The sequence below is a fragment of the Haliotis cracherodii genome, unplaced genomic scaffold, assembly GCF_022045235.1.
Source record: "Haliotis cracherodii isolate W230 unplaced genomic scaffold, xgHalCrac1.p SCAF_14, whole genome shotgun sequence".
Lineage (NCBI taxonomy): Eukaryota > Metazoa > Mollusca > Gastropoda > Lepetellida > Haliotidae > Haliotis > Haliotis cracherodii.
Genome location: NW_027266269.1, coordinates 9,117,967 through 9,140,154, shown reverse-complemented (window position 1 = coordinate 9,140,154; position 22,188 = coordinate 9,117,967). Strand labels below are relative to the sequence as shown.

The 22,188-nt window shown below is 42.4% G+C and overlaps 1 protein-coding gene across 1 annotated transcript in view; it reads right to left on the bottom strand.

Annotated features, from left to right (window-relative positions):
• Positions 1 to 395: 395 nt before the first annotated feature.
• The window catches only part of LOC139461001 (uncharacterized), a 44,872-nt gene continuing 23,079 nt past the window's right edge, over positions 396 to 22,188 (bottom strand). Inside the window, exons 2-5 of the mRNA XM_071242469.1 lie at positions 18,735 to 18,791; positions 10,055 to 10,244; positions 7,961 to 8,139; positions 396 to 6,265 (exon numbers count right to left, since the gene is read on the bottom strand). Of these exons, the coding sequence (XP_071098570.1) occupies positions 4,256 to 6,265; positions 7,961 to 8,139; positions 10,055 to 10,244; positions 18,735 to 18,791 (2,436 nt within the window). The 3' untranslated portion in view covers positions 396 to 4,255. The remainder of the gene's footprint in view (positions 6,266 to 7,960; positions 8,140 to 10,054; positions 10,245 to 18,734; positions 18,792 to 22,188) is intronic.

Sequence of the window (22,188 nt, the reverse complement as noted above, 5' to 3'; positions counted from 1 at the left end):
GTTTGTTGGTTTGTTGTTTAACGCCGTACTCAGCAGTATTCCAGCTATATGACGGCGGTCTGTAAATAATCGAGTCTGGACCAGACAATCCAGTGATTGACATCGGGAGCATTGATCTGCGCAATTTGGACATGATGACATGTATCAACCAAGTCAGAGAGAGCCTGACCACCCGATCCTGTTAGTCACCTCTTATGACAAGTATAAAATAATGAAGTTGTAATCCATAAAATAACTTTAATGTCATGGCGAGTCATCTATATGAAGGATGAAAGCCTGAAGTGATGCAGGTCTTGAAATGAAACCCATGTTCTGACAAATGATGTTACAGACAGGAAAGAAAGTATGCATAATAAATGACAGTTAGCTACCAAGCCTAACTGAACAGAAACATTTTTTGGCCTTGCTTTGTACTGAAACCAGTCAGAACCCTGAATGTGAACTTCCTGAAATGATATTGAGTGGTCTTCTCAATAGAACTTGATCTTCTTGGTCCATAATGATAATGCATGGATATAAAAATATATAGAACTAACATATTTACAAAAAGCACAGATATATAATATACAAAAATAAAATGCTTTAATGGTAAGAGACATATTCACAATTTTTTGTGGTGAGTATTTTGATTTGGCGAAAGTGACAATCTCCTGTGCCTGTATCCCTCAGGCCTTGCTGGTTCAATTACTTGGCTTACAGATTGTTCAAGAATCGTGGGTTTGTGGTGAAATATACATGTGTTTTTTTCTGAAAATGTTTTCATTTCATTAATATCTTTAAATCTTGTTTGTAAAATATAGAGAAAATGATAAAATGAAAGTGTTTCTTTTAATGACAAGGGTTCCCCCCTCACATTACTCCCACATTTTCTTTCATTACTGAAAGTTGTTTAAGGGCTACAATTCTCCAACTTTGAAAGTATTGAAATAGGGATCGATTTTTCTTCGCGGAATCAGCCCGCCTCCGTGGCCCGGAGAGCGGAAGGTCCGGGGATCGATCCCCGACCGCGTCATACCAAAAGACGTTAAAATATGGTACTTGTTGTTACCCTGTCTGGCGCTCGGCATTAAGGGGCTAAAACAAGTACTGGTCAGCTCGGAGTCAGTATACTGTGTCTGAGTGGGGTATTCATGTTAAACTGCGGCATGGTATCTCAGTGAGCTAGCACTATAAATCGGCATCAGTCCGGACTAGTACAAGCAGCCACACACATACATACACGTGCATGCGCTATATAAGTGCAATAATCTTGGACGCAATGTTAAACCCCATTTCACCTCACCTCACCTTAGTGGATTCAAAATTTGCTTATTATGGACTATATTCTCAACTGGTCTGTCTTACATTCAGAGCTAACTGGTACGAGAGATTACGCAGGCTAATTAAAGCATCGCGGGCAAAACAACTGAGAGTTGGAGCATTGAAGCCCATGAACAGACTGCATGGATAGAGAGACACTCTAAATTTATTTCTAATTTGCTAAGTTTTGGTTCACCTGATCCCTAAGTGAGTGAGTGAGTTGGGTTTAACGCCGCTTTTAACATAATTCCAGTTATATCACGGCGTGTCAGCTTAATGTGGGAGGAAAGCCCGAAGTGATGCAGGTCTCGGACGTTTACCACTTCGGTGAAACCTCCGAGCACGGGTATGGTGCTGACAAACCTAGAAACATAATTGGGGTGAACCGGGATTCAAACCCACAATCATAGGTTTCTGGCGTGTCCAGGGGACGCAACTCTGCACAGCAAATCGCGGAGCCTTAGACGACTGGGCCACCCGTGCCCCCACTGATCCCTAAACCAAGTAACTGTTAATAAATCTCCAGAGGTATTGAAGAATCTCATCATACAGGCATTCATCAAACCTTTTGTCGTCAAGTGTCCATTTCACGAACAACTCATATATACAACTGTATAGCACTTCTTGATAGCAAAGTTTGTTTGAAAGTTAATACTGCCATCTGTTTCTTGACCTTCCCATAGAGCAAGAGTCACATTTACAATTTCCCTTTGTAGATTGGCGTTTTTACTGACACTCCCAATCTTATTAAAATCAGATCTTAGTTTTTAGCTACCGCGAAACAAAGATCTGAGGACACCCCATTACGGGTCACGTCAGAAAGACCTTTCATCCAACCAATCAGAGCGTCGCTTACCAGATCATGAAAGTGACAGTTGGAATGATTTTTTTTACTATGCAACCTCGAAATATTTAACAGAGGGTATTCCGAATGACAGTTTCGGGATTTATGATTATATCCATACAATCTAGACCAACTATAAGCCATTCCAGAATGATCTTTTGATCAGTTTAAAAAGAATTAATCGAGAATACGTCAAAATATGCTTCGAAGCGTAGTTGCCAGTTTGAAACTAGTGTCGTAAAGCTCAAGAAAGCTGCCTTCTGATTGGCTAATGTGGATTTCTTGTCAGTCATTTCATTGGTCGGTCAAAGTTTGCGAAAGGTCGTTCTGACGTGACCCGTAAAGGGATGTCCTCAGATCTTTGTTTGGGGGTAGCGAAAACTAAGATCTGATTATAATGAGATTGCTGACACTTCATGTTGTTTATCCTGAACCTGATGGTAACTGTTCCCACTGCAGGACGTCCCACTCATCTCTGGAAGGTGGATACATTGTTCACTGGCCAATGAATAAGCAACTTGAAGCCAGGCCACTTGTACATACTGACCTGACCAACATGCATTATGCAGCTGGCAATACAAACAATCTTGAGTCATGAGGTTAAAAGTTACAACATTACAAACATACTTTTCAAAAAAGATATTTTTCAACAGCTGGGCAAACATTTCTGTAAAACTTGACAATAAAGTTGTCCAGCTTTATTGACACTGTTCTGACAATTTGCTGTCCATGGTCCAGATTCCTCAGGGTCACTTAGAGCAATAAACAGGTCTCCATCTGCAGGTAAATATTTCTCAGGAACAGGTCTATATCTGTAGGTAAATATTTCACAGGAACAGGTCTCCATCTGCAGGTAAATATTTCACAGGAACAGGTCTCAATCTGCAGGTAAATATTTCACAGGAACAGGTCTCCATCTGCAGGTAAATATTTCACAGGAACAGGTCTCCATCTGCAGGTAAATATTTCTCAGGAACAGGGGTCAATCTGCAGGGAAATATTTCACAGGAACAGATCTCAATCTGCAGGTAAATATTTCACAGGAACAGGTCTCCATCTGCAGGAGGCGTGTTACACAGGAACAGTGCTGGGTTACATCAGGTCATCAGAGTCCTGAGTGATGCACTCAATAAAAGCCAATCATTCACTGGGTGGATTAAGGACAATAATAAACAATGACAAACTTCATCTGCGCACAAGACACAAGGTGACAAAGTCACATCCACAGTCCGAGATACAAAGACACATCACAGTCACCACAACTAATACTTCGTGTCTGATAGGTGTCTCAGTACTACAATGCATTACCTGCCAATGCCCTGGGTTTGGTCAAAGAGTTACACCAATACGTTGCAGTAACTGGCATACACAGCAAACTGAGTGGCAATTATCCTGCTATGTAGTCGAGTCAAAAAAGAGTTACACAATTAATGTCACATGTATCTACAAACCACTCAGACTGAAGACACATATTACATGACATTTTTCTTCAGTCTGAATCACTAGGGTGTATCTCCAACAAATCAATTCTTGCACAATGTAGGACTTGAAGTGTACCTTTTATCAAGCAATTTCCAAGGAAACAAAAACCTTTCCACACAGTCACAATTAGCAGCAGATTATATGACTGTTTCCATAGTCACAAGAACGCAGCACATTATTCAACTACAGTCCGTCACACTGACGCAGCAGATTATATGACTGTTTCCATAAGTCACAAGGACGCAGCACATTATTCAACTACAGTCCGTCACACTGACGCAGCAGATTATATGACTGTTTCCATACAGTCACAAGAACGCAGCACATTATTCAACTACAGTCCGTCACACTGACGCAGCAGATTATATGACTGTTTCCGTACAGTCACAAGGATGCAGCACATTATTCAACTACAGTCCGTCACACTGACGCAGCAGATTATATGACTGTTTCCATACAGTCACAAGAACGCAGCACATTATTCAACTACAGTCCGTCACACTGACGCAGCAGATTATATGACTGTTTCCATACAGTCACAAGGATGCAGCACATTATTCAACTACAGTCCGTCACACTGACGCAACAGATTATATGACTGTTTCCATACAGTCACAAGAACGCAGCAGATTATATGACTGTTTCCATACAGTCTGAGTCGCTGCTGTTGTCTTCGGTGGATGCAGTGGCGCTGTACTGAGGAGCCTCGCAGCCTGCACCATCCCGCCTTGCTGTGACACGACTCCGCGAAGCAGGCCCTCTCACTGGCTCATCCTGGAAGGCATCATATCCCTGCCTCCTGTAGCTAGGTCCGCCAACTCGCCCGTTAGGTGTCTCATCAATGTTCTGATACTCTACACCATTCCATCGTTGTCCCACAGCATTAACCCCCGGCCCACTGTATGGGATGCTGTCATGGAACACAGAGTTTTCCTCCCAGTTCGGATGCGAGGGGACGTTTTGAGATTCCTGACGATGGGGTGAGATTTTTGATCGCGGAGGCTGTTGTGGTTTACGGATTTGTTGGTAAAAATCCACGTCTTCTGATGTGGAGGTACTGCTGGTGAGCGAATGGAGGGAGCTGTCCCTTGAGTGTGTGATCACGTCTGTGTAAGACGGGGGAGGAGAGTAGGGAGGTGGGGGGAAAAATGCAGACACGTTCGACACATGGTTTGTTTGTCCCTGCATGCTGAAATCGTTCATATTGCCGTCATAGGTGCGAGCAGAAACCTGCAACCGGGCCGCGGGATCAGAAGTGGCACTCCATTTCTGGGCAGGCTTGGACTTCTTGCTCCGTGGTACCACATGAAACGCTGACCGCACATCACTCTGACCAGGGAGGGATGGGCGGGGCTGGTTTCCCGGCCAGTCGGGGCTGCGATTTCGTGCTGGTTTAGCCGGCTGGCGTTGTTTCTTAACTGGCATTGCATAAATGGCACTGTCTGCTGATTCTGAATCGACATCCTGATTGCTCCATGAATTTTCCTGAATTGGTCGGACTTGAGATGTGTTTGGCTGAGAGCTGGGATTATGCTGGCTGGGATTCTGAGACTGGTGTCGGCGCGAAGTTTGCGGAGAATCTGATGCATCAACTGCATTCATGTAACTTTTCGGACGCGATGGGGTCTGACTCCGGTCAAACAAGTGTCTCGGAATCGATGGATACAATGCCGGAAGTATGTTAGTAATGTCCCTTGGTTCCCCACCACTGCCCTGAACACACACCGAATGACCTTCACCTTGACCTCGATTACGTCTTTGAGCAGATAGTCGGTTTCCAGTGTGATTTTCATAGATTTGCTCTGATGCACTACTGTCATCTAAGCAATCCGCCATATCATCGATTTCTTCGTAATAATTGGATCTGATGGGAGTTTTGTTTCCTTTTCTGGAATTTTGCGGCGGTGGAATGGTTTGAGACGAGTATCCCTGTCTTGGTGTTTTGGGCCGTGAGGCAGGTGCTGTGTTGTGCCGTGACAACTCCCGCTCCGCTGGAACCTTATTTCCGTTACACCCAATTTGCGCCTGCTCCTGTTTCAGCTGATTAATGAACTCCGTGGGATCAAACATATTTTCATAATTTGGCTGAACAGGATCGATGTAGGAACCACGGTTCTTGAAATGATATGGCTGGGGTGTGTGGGACCTGATCTGACGAACTTCCTGCCCTTGCCCTCGATTCTGACGATCGTGGTTTGGCTGCGGTGTGAGAGCCCGCCGTAACTGCTGACTCAGCTGTTGTGCACTGAGCGTGGACTGAGACTGGGCGTTCTCGTTCTCCTGAAGGTAGCGCATCTGCAGGCTCAGTATCACCATCAGTTGATGGGTGTCCAGGTTGTGGAGAGTCACTGCACGGCGACTCCGGCGACGATGTTCCTTGAGCTTGCCCTGGGGTTCTGGCTTCGTCGGTTCCGACACTGTGATTTTAGGAATGCTCTTCTCAGTAGCATCCGCAGAGGTAGGGAACCTGGGCTGACTGAAACTTCGACTTCTGCGAATAATGTGCGACTCGGGGATTCTTCCATCGTCGCTGGATGGCAGGATTGGATGGAGCATGTGTTGGTTCTCGTTGTCACTGTCCGAGGATGGTGGAGTTGCACTGCTGTTGCTGACGGTGAAGATTTCTTCATATGTGTCATCCTGAAAGTACAAAATTATTTTGTTGTTATTTATTTAAATATTAAATTATTACATACTCTTAACACACGCTCATTTCTTCTTTAATTCTGTTCGCAGAATCAATGTCTACAAATATTCTTCACAAGCAAAACAAAATCTTATCTGACTGTCAAACCACACACATTTCCAATTGCATATCACAGAATGTATGGGCAACAGCTTAGTTCCTGAACAATTCCCTCTCACACAACTTACTCACTCAGTCCTTATTCATGTATCTGTGAAGATCCAATCTACATCTTCATCAACCCATGCTTGTCGTAAAAGGCGACTGTGCTTGTCGTGAGAGACTACTAACAGGATCAGGTGGTCAGGCCCGCTGACTTGGATCATGCATGTCATCATATCCCAACTGTGTGGATCAATGCTCATGACATCAATCACTGGATTGAGTGAGTAAGTAAGTGAGGTTTCAGGCAACTTGTAGCAATATTCCAGCAATATCACATCTAGTGAACACCAAAAATGGGCTTCATTTAGTACCAATATGGGGAACTGTCTTCGGTTTGAGAAGCAAGCACCCGGACTACTATGACCACGACCCCCCACTCCCACCCCCCATCACTTACAAAGCATGATTTTCAATCACAACCCTATTTTCATCCACAAACCACAGCTTGTCTCAACAATCAGGAGTTATCTCCCTTGACTCACAGATGTTTATCTGTTGTTTCTTATCTGAGTGGTGTGTTCAAATTTGACACCACCATGACTTTACTTAACCATGCAGCTCAACATTTACTGATGTTAACGAAAGAGGCATGGTTTCATCAGTAATAGAATGTAGTGGACTGTAAAGCCATGCTAGAAATAGGTGCAATACCAAGCTACTATTTTTCCCAGATGGAGATCCATGTGAGAACTGGTCTTCAGCAACTCATGCTCTTTATATGAAGCGACTAATGGGATCGGGTGGTAGACTCGCTGACTTGGTTGAAGCATGTCATCGATCCCAATTACATATATCTAAGCTCATGATGTGAATGACTGGATTGTCTGGTCCAGATTCAATTAACTAAAGTCTGCCATCATATAGCTGAATATTGCTGAGTATGACGCTAAACACCAAACAAACATCTTACTTATTTCCGAAGTGGTAAAACAAAAGTACCAGGTATGAACAACTACAGTTATCTCCCCTTAACCAACAGATCTCCATTCATCCACTGGGTCCACTTGTAGTGAGTGAGTGAGTTGGGTTTAATGCCGCTTTTAACAGTATTCCAGTCATATCGCGGCATGTCAGCAAAATGTGGGAGGAAAGCCCAAAGTGGTGCAGGTCTGAGACGTTGACAAATTCGGTGATAACCACGAGCACGGGTATGGTGCTGACAAACCTAGAAACATAATCGGGGTGAACCGGAATTTGAACCCACAATCATAGGTTTCTGGCGTGCACAAGGGACTCAACTCTGCACGACGACTGGGCCACCCGTGCCCCCGGGTGCACTTGTAAGAGTGAATATTATCCTACCCTATTTTTCATCCTGGGGATGATTCTCCCTAGTGAATTTGAACCCATTCCAGTGTGTTTAGAGTACAGTATAGGAAAGGATTAAACACACTGGAATGGGTTCAAATTCACGAGGGAGTGAAACGTCCCCCGGGATAATATTTAATATCAAGGCAGGATATAGTCCTTGCTTCCACACTCACCTCAAACAACCCCATCCTGATTTTCTCCATGCGTAGAACCAGCAGAGCCAATATGGCCGCCCCCACGGTGAAGAGGAAGCTGATGACGTACGCTCCAATCAGAGCGTACAGCATGTGCAGCATCAACGTCTGTATGCTGTCACAGCTGTCCGTGTCGCTGAACACCACACTGGTGGGATCTACAACAGACACAAGCAACACAGGTCAACAGAAGTCCTTGTTTATCACGACGGTTATATTGTATCATATTCCGAAAACACACAGTCTAGACATTGAATTTCAGTTAAAGGGTAACTGCAGCCATTGAACACATTCCTCCATTTTATCCCTTGGATATTCCCATGAAAAGGGTGAACACTTTAAACTTATCATGCTTATGGAGAAGTACCGTATTCGACATAATTTGCGCCGAGGGCGCTGTCAGAATTAGAAATGGGGCTCTTATTAGAATATTATTTCGGTGAAAAACAAAAGAGTTGAAAGATTGTAAATTTCATGGTTTATGCCGACAGCCCGAAAGATATATATACGACAGATATATTATTCCAGAATTTAATTGCTCATAATTAAGGGTGCATATAACAAACGTATTATTCACGAATAAATAGTCTTGTGTACAAAATATCAATCGGAAGGGGTGCTTATTGGGATTGTTCAGTAGCCAATACATTAGAAATATCACTGTGGGCGCTTATTAGAGCTGGGCGCTTATTACGTCGAATACGGTAATTCTGAAATTGTGAGTTTTCATGAGGGCCAAACATGCATGAGCTTTCTATTTTGATAATAAATGTGACAGTTTATTCAGTTGGATACCATGATGATTCATGAAGTCTCTTTGTCAATACCTCATGTCAAAATGCTAGTTTTGTTACTTAAGGAACCACTTCAACAAACACAAACCCAGATTTTGTTCTCCAGAACTTGGCAAATGACCTAAACGATCATGCCTACATATTTTAAATTGGTATTATTGTGAAGACAATCTGAGGTCTCAGAGATATTGTTTCAATTTAAAACTGGCTCCTTGTGATTATAGGCTCCTAAAATATTGCATCCTCTGATATCAGCTGCTAGATAACTCCCTGGGAAGTATTTGAATTCGTGCTCTTTCATGTTGTTTTGTTTTATCAGTTTATAACAATACATTGTATATGGATCTGCCAACCCCCAATTAAAAAAATAATAAATAAAATTAAAGTTTTGTCCTGTCATTCCTTCCTGCCAAGTCTGTTAACAAATTTTAAATGATGCAAAAAATGAAAACATGGTAAAGAAGGTCAACATGAGCCGTTTCCAATTTTTAACATATATTTCATAGTTTTTTTTCAAAATCACTTCAAAGTCATGTTTTTTATTTTATTTATTGGACACAAGTCGTTAAGAAGTAAAGAGTGAGTGAGTGAGTGAGTTTGGTTTAACGCCGCTTTTAACAGTATTCCAGTCATATCACGGCGTGTCAGCTTAATGTGGGAGGAAAGCCCGAAGTGATGCAGGTCTCAGACATTTACCACTTCGGTGAAACCCACTAGCACGGGTATGGTGCTGCCAAACCTAGAAACATAATTGGGGCGAACCGGGATTCGAACCCACAATCATAGGTTTCTGGCGCGACCAAGGGACGCAAACTCTGCACAGCGAATCGTGGCGCCTTAGACGACTGGGCCACCCGTGCCCCCAAGAAGTAAAGAAGTAAATAACTGTGGCGTTACCGTTTGGATGCAAGTCAGTAAGAAGTGAGGTGAGGTGAAATGGGGATTATTGCACTTATATAGCGATGTGCATGCACGTGTGTGCGTGTGTGGCTGCTTGTACTAGTCCGGACTGATGCTGATTTATAGTGCTAGATCACTGAGATACCATGCCGGAGTTTAACATGAATATCGCACTCAGACACAGTATACTGACTCCGACCGACCAGTCCTTGTTTTAACCCCCTTAATACTGAACGCCAGACAGGGTAACAAGTACCATCTTTTAAGGTCTTTTGGTATGACGCGGCTGGGGATCAAACCCGAGACCTTCCGCTCTCCGGGAGGACGTTCTACCATTAGACCACGGAGGCGGTCTGTCAGTAAGAAGTAATGGCGTTACCGTTTGGCGTGTAGGAGATCTCCAGCATGGACCTTCTGTAGGGAGACATGCAGTGGCACTCCATCAGGAAGGGGAAGTACGAGCAGTGGGACAGCGCCATGAGGGGGCGGGTCACGTGGGTGCCAGTCAGGATGGCAGTGATCCCACACAGGAACGCTGTCACGGTACATGTGATCACACAGAGGAACACCTGAAACACAGGGTTGAAATAATGTCAGCTATTGTTGTAGAATCGTGAACTGGTGTACAATAAAAGCCCTGAAGTGTTCTTGGTCTGGGATGAATGCCAGCATTGGTTATTAATCACTGGATTGTCTGGTCCAGACTTGATTATTTACAGACTGTCGTCATATAGCTGGAATATTGCTGAGTGCGGCGTTGAACAACATACAAACAAAACCTACACACAACTACGACCAGACAACCCTACACACCCTTCTCTGCATACAATACACAACTACGACCTACACCCTTCATAAACAAAACAAGAACACCCCCCCCCCAAAAAAATAAAAAAAATTAAATAATATAAATGAAGAAAAGAAAACTACCACCCCCCATCTCTCCCTGCCCAGCCCCCATCTCTCCCTCCCCCCCATATCTCTCCCTCCCCACCCCTGACTGTGCTTGTAACACAAGCCCCCTGTTGCTGCTATCTTTGTCACAAGAGTTAACAAGCTCCACACAGGCAGTGTTAAGTTGAGCACTGCTAAGTGAGAAGCAATGTGTTGATGCTGTTGATGCAAACAGTACCCTCACTCTCACACATTTCCCATGACAAATCCATTCCAGTCCAATGTGGAGAGAGTTAGCTGGCTAGGGTGTAGATCCTGTGAGCCTCAGACAGTCCCCAGAACTAAAAACAACACCCCTACTCAGTTTTCCCACACCAGTAGAATATATAGACGGTCCTCTCTTAGTTAAACATGTTCCTAACGTTCAGAGACTGTTCTGGAAAAATCATCATGAATTTTGTTACCAGATTGTCTCTTTACCAGGCTCTGGATAACTTTTTAAGCCACTCAGCATTTACACACATGTTATCATTTAACTTGGGCATTCAACTTGTTATCCCCTCAGATCCAGTATACTGGGTATTTTTAAACCAATTGGTAGATATTACACACGTTATCATTCACATTGGGTATTCAACTTGTTATCTCCCTCAGATCCACTATACTGGGTATTTTTAACGTTATCATTGACCTGGGTATTCAACTTGTTATCCCCTCAGATCCAGTGTACTGGGTATTTTTAAACCAATTGGTGGATATTTGGTTCACAGTAGACTAACATATAGTCTCTGAAATGAACACATCGTACAGAAAAAATAGTTGTTCAGTTTTCTTAATAAAAATGTAATAAAAGGGAGCCAAGTGACTCTCTTCATCCTGATACGGCAGTAATCTAGACTTGCCAAACATTATAGACTTGCATGGGCTGTATTTGATATATATTTGTATCAGGGTCTGTAGGACAGACCAGGTTCACAGCAGAACAGTTTATGTGCAGAGATGCCAATAGTAAAGAAAGGAGTGTAAAGATATTCCAGTACATCCATTACAGGATTGTTTGGTTTGTTGGTTTGTTGTTTAACGCCGCACTCAGCAATATTCCAGCTATATGACGGCGGTCTGTAAATAATAGAGTCTGGACCAGACAATCCAGTGATTGATATCATGAGCATAAATCCATGCAATTGGGACCAATGACATGCATCAACCAAGTTTACATAATCTAGAAATTGTGACTGAAATTAATAATTATTGTCTTAAAGACTTGAGCAAGTCTAGGATACAGCATTTACATACACACCCCTTTTAATCTTCGTCACGAATCTTTATAACAGTTGAACTTTTGTGCAGTCTGCATGAAACGCTTCAATGTAATGCCGGATGTATTTCAGTATGGTGAGATGACATGAAACATGATAGTTGAACACTTGCCCTGTTCATAAGTCATGGACTGTTATCTAATTTATCTTGCATATCCAGTGATTCTGCTAACATCTGTCGAAAACTATCCGAGCCAGTTTCTATTTATGTCAAGCAATTTTGAAGTTTTTAAAACTCTGAAATCGTGAAAATGATCACACGACCTTAGAGTCTGATGAGATATTTAGCATGAAAAAAACCAAAGCATTGGACCTCTTTACCAAATACTGTATTCGACGTAATAAGCGCCCGCTCTAATAAGCACCCTTGGCGATATCTGCTAATATATTGGCTAGCGAACAATCCCCATTAGCACCCCTTCCGATTGATCAATTTACACAAGATTTATTTATTCATGTATAGTATGCACTCGTGTGTTATATGCGCCCTTAATCATTGGCAATTAAATTCTGATAAAATATATCTGTCATACATAAACATTTCAGGCTGTCAGCATAAACCACGAAATTTATCTTTTTTTTTCACCAAAATGATATTCTAATAAGAGACCCCTATTTTGAGAGCGCCCTTATAACGTCAAATACGGTAACCTTTCTTTCTACAGCCAAATTGCAGCACACTTCCAGAGAAAGCTGTTGGTGCCTGATACACCTTGTATCTTATCTAGATTAATTTGCTGTGAGTCATTAGGAAGTCATCCAGGAAGAAGAGAGTTAGCATGACTTTTCCAAACAGACCTCCCCATCACCTGGCGTCTAATCTTCCTGCTGCTGCTCAGTCATGGAGGATGTTGTGTAACCTCATCATCAGCGATGTACCCACAGCTTAAAACAAGGGCCATAACGCTGTAATATACTTTTTTGATGCTGGGTTTGTAGACAAAAGATATTCCGGTTTTCGCAAATAAACTCAAATAGAGATAGTTTATCTTTGCCTCCTATATTGGCAAAAAGAATTCCTTAAAACAAGAAGTTGAAATACTCTGGCCTTAGAGTAAGATACTTGGAAATATGATCTTGCAGCTTTAAAACGTAAGGGTGGTAAAGTTTGAATTTAGAAAAAGATAAGTGCTGACAGGACTATCTGAAGTGTTCTCTACTGTTGAAAAGAATCTTCACTGCAGGAAGGAAGATACTGATACAACCTGGCGAGGAGTTTATGTCAGACACTCGGAGTTTATGTCAGACACTCAAGGAGTTTATGTCAGACACTCGGAGTTTATGTCCGACACTCGAGGAGTTTATGTCAGACACTCGGAGTTTATGTCCGACACTCGAGGAGTTTATGTCAGACACTCGAGGAGTTTATGTCAGACACTAGTAGTTTATGTCCGACACTCGAGGAGTTTATGTTAGACACTAGAGGAGTTTATGTCAGACACTCGGAGTTTATGTCCGACGCTCGAGGAGTTTATGTCAGACACTCGAGGAGTTTGTGTCCGACACTAGTAGTTTATGTCCGACACTCAAGGAGTTTATGTCAGACACTCGGAGTTTATGTCAGACACTCTGAGTTTATGTCAGACACTCGAGGAGTTTATGTCCGACACTCGAGGGGTTAATGTCCGACACTCGAGGAGTTTATGTCTGACACTCGAGGAGTTAATGTGAGACACTTGAGGAGTTTATGTCAGACACTCGGAGTTTATGTGAGACACACGAGGAGTTCATGTCAGATACTCGAGGAGTTTATGTGAGACACTCGAGGAGTTTGTCCGACACTCGAGGAGTTTATGTCAGACACTCGAGTTAACCAGGGTGTTTATTTGGAACATCTGTCCATGTTTCAAATACAACAATTATTCCTAAAAGTCTGGAAAATTGTTTGAATTTCAAAACCTGCTCCAGTTTTTCCTGAATACATTCTGAAAGGTCATGAAGTGGCTTCCAACAAGAATGTGTGTGTGAATGCATCATCCATATACATTGTCAATGATGGCTCAAGATAACAGGTTTCCGAATTGACCATTTACAAATAAAGTGAGTGAGTGAGCATAGTTTTACGCTGCTTTTAGCAATATTCCAGCAATATCATGGCGGGGGACACCAGAAATGGGCTTCACACATTGTACCAATGACGGGATTCGAACCCTGGTCTTTCGCGTGACAAGCAAACGCTCTAACCACTAGGCTACCCAACCGACCCTTACAAATAAAGATGGGTTAACTTTAATAAGACATAACGTAGAAAGGAGCCAAGAGAGAGAAAAAGAAGCTATGACCGATAAACTATGACCTAACAACCCACACCCTTCCCTGCATAAACAACTACAACATACACCCCTCATAAACAAAACTAGAAACACACACACACACCAGCAACCCCCTCCCACCCCCCCACCCCCCCCCCAAACAAAAAAACAACAAAACTACCAGCCCCCATCTCTTCCAGTCAACTCCCAACAAAGCAGGTAACATAAGCTCCTTGTTGCTGCTATCTTTGTCGCCAGTGTAAACAAACTCTACACAGGCCGACAGATGCTCATGATGTCAATCACTGGCTTGTCTGGTCCATGCTTGAGACCCGTGAAGATTCCGGGGTAGAATAGGTCTTCAGCGACCCATACTTGCCGTAAAAGGTGACTCATCTTGTCGTAAAAGGCGACTAACGGGATCGGGTGGTCAGGCTCGCTGACTTGGTCGATGCATGCCATCGATCCCAATTGCATGGATCGATGTTCATGATATTAATCACTAGATTGTCTGGTCCAGACTTGATTATTTACAGACCGCCGTCATATAGCTGGAATATTGCTGAGTGCGGCGTTGAACAACCAACCATCCAACCAACCAAAATCCAGACTCGAATATCTACAAACCACTGTCATATAGCTGGAATATTGCTGAGTGCGGCGTTAAACAACAAACAAACAAACAAGATCTACACACGGATGTCAGAAAATCGTAGTTCAAAACCCAGACACTGTACGTGACAAACATCATACACAGAGGTAAGCTGTGTTAAATCCCCAGGTCAATAGCCCCCCTTGCGTTTGTTGATATCACACAGTCAACAATAACAACTTTATCCGACAATCGAGGTCAGCCTTTAGTTTACAAGCCCGGCTATTTGTCAGCCTTGTATTCACTGGCCAATATGAAAACATCCTCGAGCCAATATTGCAAACATGGCTCTTTCCCCTGTAGCCTAACGAAACAATATACCAGATTAAAATCAGAAATCAGTGCCAATAAGAACGTACTATTTTCCTTAGTCCCAATAACCGCACATCATCAACGTAAGGTGTTCATCTATAGAAACATCAGATCAAAGCACTATCAGGGCTACAATAGACCAATTATTCAACAGGTGAGCAATGCCCTTGAGCTCTACGACTCCTATGGTCTCCTTCACTACAGGTGGACTAAAAATCTGAACCGGCTCAATCCACATCTGAAACCACAGTCCAAACAGTGGCAATTACAATTCAATTTGTACAGCTTCCATTCATCTCGGTTCAAGGGGACATTATTGTTTCTCAAACACTATTCCATCCCAGTGAAAGTTTCAATGGGGGAGGCCGCCAGCATTTCAATGCAGCCATCATCAGAGGGTTGATTTAACAGCGGGGTATAAAACTGTCACCGCAAACCTCGTTAATCTCAAGGTCTGCCCCAACTACCTGTTCCGACGTAGAGGTCGCCTTTATCACAGCAGCTCCATCAACACAACAGTAGCACCTGCTGAAAATTTGCATAAATTCCTCCGATCACATTCACCTCCCTGTATGGAGTGCATAAGAGGGTCAGGATGGGGGTGGCATGGGTGACAATATTTTAACTATGTGTAGCAGGGTCATCCCACAGATGACATCCTTACCTCTTAACCTCTTTGGCCATGTGGACAAGGCGTCCGGCCTCGGATCAGAGGTTCGAATCCCATCACAGGACTCGGAAATTTTATGGCCGCTACATATGCAGCTTAAGGACAACTGGTAGGCTTTATTCAAATTTCATCAATTCAACAGTTCCCGTTTATTAATATTAATATTTGCCCAACCAATCGAAAATCATACAAAATGAAAGTTGGTTGATTGGCTGGTTGTTTTACGCATGGGTTGCTGAAGACCTATTCTACCCCGGATCTTCACGGGTTCAAAATGAAAGTACCCATTAACTTACTAAATAATATTTAAGAACTTAATATTCTAATATTCTAATATTGCACATATTCTCTGGTCACTTCAAACACAGTAAACAATAGTTAATATCCTACAATTTAATCTGTATTTTTATTAGCATTAACATTTTTTTCATTTAACCTACCCGAGCTGATTGTTTCACCATTAAAAAAAATACAAAAAAGTACGATCAAAAGTTTGGAGGTGCTAATAATTTGAAGAAAAGTTAACACAAATAAGTTTTCAAATAATTTGTAAATAAACAGTGGAATATAACGTTTATTCTTTCCTTCTTATCCCAGAAATATTGACTGACCAACCACAATCTCCAAGTCACTGCTAACGAGGCAGTGCAAACATCTGGTGGAACCATAATAGTCTATATCTGGTTCGGGATCGGGTGGTCAGGCTTGCTGACTTGGTTGATGCATGTCATCGATCGCAATTGCGTGGATCGATGCTCATGATATCAATCACTGGATTGTCTGGTCCAGACTCGATTATTTACAGACCGCCGTCATATAGCTGGAATATCGCTGAGTGCGGTGTTAAACAACAAACCAACTATATCTGGTTCCTTGTCACTTTCAACTTTTAATATGAATAGTAAATTCATACACTATGCTAAGCAGTCTTTCCTGGTCCTTCTCAAAAACTTTTATGGTGAAACTCAGATCAAGCAGATCAAACGCATGTGGAAACACCCACCCATCAGCACTAATAATTTGAAGAAAAGTGAACACAAATATTTAGTAAATAAACAGTGAAATATAAGGTTTATTCTTTCCTTCTTTACCCAGAATTATTGACTCACTAAAATGCAGAAATGCAGAAATACGCAGTAAAATCAAATCCAAGCGTATCAAATACGCAACGAACATTACAGATATGCTACAAAAATAAAACTTGTGCGTATCATCAAAATATGGTGAAGTAACCCTGCGTTTTCGATTAGCAAATCAGCAACTTATTTTAAAATCATAAACGGGCATTCCGTCAACCTTGCCAAACTCCACGATGACAGTTACATCACAATCATTTGCCATCACACTTTCTTGTGGAAGTATCGTGGTACTTTTGAGTCCTATAAAGCTCTCGAACCCACACGACACCAGTTTGCAGGGACTAAATGAATAGTGTTGTTAAATATTTAACTTAAATACCCACATGTGTAAAAACTAGTGAGTAACAGAAATTTGAATACCCAGATAGAATAACTGATACCCAATGATTTTAAAATTCATGGGTAAAATACCCACAACACCAAAAGATTATCTGGAGCTCTGGAGAACACCCAGCCATCAGCACCCTCAACGAGATACACCGTTCACTGAATGGAGCCCTCACAATAGAGGTGTTTCAAGGCCTGTGGGTTAACTCTAAAGCACCACCCCTTGACAAAAACTCCTCTGGGTGACTACCCCCGTGACCTTGATTCAGTCAGATTGGCCGGCTCGGGTTTACAGAAAAATGAAGCAAACGTTGCAGTTAAATGGGGATCTTTAAATGATTAAAGAAACATACTTTGCTTCAGAAATTGAAATTTGACAAGGGTGAAGTGCACTTTGGATGGGACGTAGGCTGTATGGTTCAATGTGAATGCTTGTACAGCACTTCAGGCAACATGGATAAATACTTTGGCTTCGTTTGAATAATAAATATTATAAATCACATATTTGTGTGCTGCACATTTTGGTGATATAAGTTACTTGTTTTGTGGGCTTGCCTGTTACTTTTAAGCCATTTCAAAAAATATAATTTGCAACACTAACAGGAAAGACTTCACGTGAGGTGAAGGGACAGAATTTTTCCCCTCAAAAAATGAAATCCCAAAAGGTAGGTGTTTCAACAGTAATAGGTGTACTGCCATCATAAATATTTTTATTGATATTTTTATCTTTAAAAGTGTTTTCTATTTTTAGACTTTTTCCCTCCTGTCTTCAAGTATTTCTTGAATAGAAATCTGTACACTAGCCGGGAGGAATTAATTGGAGAGAATCGACACTCACGCTGTCCATGCATTCTGAGGCTTTGAGTGAGTGAGTGGGGTTTTATGACGCTTTTAGAAATATTCCAGCAATATCACAGTGGGGGACACCAGAAATGGGCTTCACATATTGTACCAATGTCGGGAATCGAACCCGGGTCTTCGGCGTGACGAGCAAATGCTTTAACCACTAGGCTACCCAACCGCCCCCTAAGGCTTGTGAAGTATTGTATAGGAAATATCATAACTGTTATCCAGATTGACTAGCATAAGTACTGCTCTCTTATATTTGATTTTTTTAATAGTTTTGGGTCAAGATATTAATTCCTTAATTTGGAGTAGGTTTGTGGGATACACAGGTCTTCACATTCACCATCTGATATGTCATGGTTTCCGAGAAGCATATTGTATGTAATACAGGGATTCATCCAGACCTTCTCAGAGGCCAATATTCATCCCCATCTCAAATGACAGCAAAAATTCCCAATTTGAATTAATCCTCAGAATGTACAAAAATATCAACAGTACAGAACTTAAATTTTGAACAAAATAACTCAATTTTTTTTTCCCATTTGACTGCCAAGGGCACTCAGTTTGGAATCCAAGACAAATCCCTGTAAGGCTAACTAGGAAGAATTTCTACATTGAGCCTCTGTGTCTATTGCAGCAGCAACTTACCAAGCAGGTCAGCCTCCTCCAGAACAGCAGGGCAACACTCAGGGCAGAGCACAGGACCTGAAACATCAAAACAGAACTGATGACTTCTGAAGACTGACGTCCCTGTAGGGATTCTGGATTAGACATGTTCCCCAGCAGGGCAACTTGTGAAGATACGGGGTAGAATAGGTCTTCCGCAACCTATGCTTGCTGTAAAAGGTGACTATGCTTGTCGTAAAAGGCGACTAATGGGATCGAGTGGTCAGGCTCGCTGACATGGTTGATGCATGTCAACCCAATTGGGTGGATCGATGCTCATGATATCAATCACTGGACTGTCTGGTCCAGACTAGATTATATACTGACCTGAGTGAGGCGTTAAACAACAAACAAACAAACAAAATATTGCCAAGTGCCAGGAAAGGTAAGAACAAGTATCGTTTATGAACAGGCTGCAATTTTTAAGCTGGAATTTTGCTGACTGCAGCACAGAGTAGTCAGTATATCTGTAACCTGTTCCGGCTATATGACGGCAGTTTGTGAATAATCGAGTCTGGACCAGACAATCCAGTGATGGATATCATGAGCATCGTTCTACGCAATTGGGATACAATGACATGCATGAACCAAGTCAGTGAGCCTGACCACCCGATTCCGTCAGTCGCCTCGTACTACAAGGATAGTCGCCTTCTACGGCAAGCACGGGTTGCTGGAGATCTATTATTGTCAAACCAAATTTATTCAGACATGCTTAGTTAGTAAAAAGTTGTTGGTACAATCCTTGTGCAATGATTATACAATTCTGGTGCATTGATGGTTTAGCTCTAGGCAAACACAAGTTGGGTTGGTAGGTGCATCTAATTAACCCACCCCTCAATCTGTCATCCCTGTGACTCATCCCTCCTGCAGCCGAACCTCCCCGTGGAGACGGCATCACCTCACACTGGGTGAAGGGCACTTCCTTATACTATATCGGTGTACACACAGTACACGTGTTGATGGACAGGAACTACTGTATTCGACGTAATAAACGCCCAGGGCACTCTCAAAATTAGAAATAGTGGGCTCTTATTAGAATAGTATTTTGGTGAGAAAAAACAGAGTTGAAAGATAAGTTTCCCGGTTTATGCTGACGGCCTGAAATGTTTATATACGAGAGATATATTGTTCCAGAAGTTAATTGCCCATAATTAAGGGTCCATATATCACACAAGTGCTTATTATATGCGAATAAATAAGTCTTGTGTACATTGATCAATCGGAAGGGGTGCCAATTGGGATTGTTCACTAGCTAATATCTTAGCAAATATCACCGTGGGCGCTTATAAGAGCGTGGGGCTTATTAAGTCTAATACGGTAGTTATCAGACTGGAGAAAACCTTCAGCTTCAGGTGGGGGAAACAAATCATGTTTATCTTTCACAGAATGTTCTTCCCCAGTCATAGACTAACACTTAGTCTATGGAAACAGTTCCTGAACATAATTGTATTTTCTTTATTAAAGAGGGGGGCACGGGTGGCCCAGTCGTCTAAGGCGCCGCGATTCGCTGTGCAGAGTTGCGTCCCTTGGGCACGCCAGAAACCTATGATTGTGGGTTTGAATCCCGGTTCGCCCCGATTATGTTTCTAGGTTTGTCAGCACCATACCCATACTCATGGGTTTCACCGAAGTGGTAAACGTCTGAGACCGAAGTGGTAAACGTCTGAGACCTTAATCACTTCGGGCTTTCCTCCCACATTAAGCTGTCACGCCGTGATGTAACTGTAATAATGTTGAAAGCGGCGGTTAACCCAACCCACTCACTCTTTATTAAAGAACCTTTCCTCCTCTGCTGTGTTTGATCTAGACTTGATTTGGCTTTCGGTAAATATTTAACTGAAAAAACATGAATTCCAGTCATGGTGCAAGACAGAATGCCTTTTTCCTGCAACTGCCGATTGTCATGGTGCAAGACAGAATGCCTTTTTCCTGCAACTGCCGATTGTCATGGTGCAAGACAGAATGCCTTTTTCCTGCAACTGCCGATTGTCATGGTGCAAGACAGAATGCCCTTTTCCTGCAACTGCCGATTGTCATGGTGCAAGACAGAATGCCTTTTTCCTGCAACTGCCGATTGTCATGGTGCAAGACAGAATGCCTTTTTCCTGCAACTGCCGATTGTCATGGTGCAAGACAGAATGCCTTTTTCCTGCAACTGCCGATTGTCATGGTGCAAGACAGAATGCCTTTTTCCTGCAACTGCCGATTGTCATGGTGCAAGACAGAATGCCTTTTTCCTGCAACTGCCGATTGTCAAGGTGCAAGACAGAATGCCTTTTTCCTGCAACTGCTGATTGTCATGGTGCAAGACAGAATGCCTTTTTCCCGCAACTGCCGATTGTAGTGTCCAAAATTAGTCCATTATTATATAAGTTCTGTCTTCTAAATGAAATTAAAGTTCTTTCAAATAAAATCCACATGCTTTAACCGTAAAATTTTACAATCGGTTTAAATCGGTTAATTACTCGTTCTTCAAATCAGCAGATCCTGGTAAATCTAGGACCAAAAAACAAAACTGCCTCTCATGAAAGCAACCAACTTGGTAATATGGGACCTCACCCTATGGGAACTCCTTGTCAGAATTAGTCTCAACAGCCTATGCTGTTCCTACGAGATGACTTAAATTGCCCAGAGGGTCATGCTTGGTAGATAGCATGCCTTTTTTTCCCCCCTGGAGAGATCATTGCATACATCATCAATCACTGGATCGTCTGGTCCAGACTTGATTATTTACATGTCTGCTCATGACATCAATCACTGGTCTGCTCATGTCATCAATCACTGGTCTGTTCAGGACATCAATCACTAATCTGCTCATGATATCAATCACTAATCTGCTCATGACATCAATCTCTGGTATGTCATGACATCAATCACATGTATGTCATGATATCAATCACTGGTCTGCTCATGACATCAACCACTGGTCTGCTCATGACATCAATCACTGGTCTGCTCATGACATCAATCACTGGTATGTCATGACATCAATCACTGGTATGTCCTGACATCAATCACTGGTCTGCTCATGTCATCAATCACTGGTCTGCTCATGACATCAATCACTAGTCTGCTCATGACATCAATCACTGGTCTGCTCATGTAATCAATCACTGGTCTGCTCATGACATCAATCACTGGTCTGCTAATGACATCAATCACTGGTCTGCTCATGTCATCAATCACTGGTCTGCTCAAGTCATCAATCACTGGTCTGCTCATGACATCAATCACTGGTATGTCATGTCATCAATCACTGGTATTTCATGACATCAATCACTGGTATGTCATGACATCAATCACTGGTCTGTTCATGACATCAATCACTGGTCTGTTCATGACATCAATCACTGGTGTGTCATGACATCAATCACTGGTCTGCTCATGACATCAATCACTGGTATGTCATGAAATCAATCACTGGTCTGCTCATGAC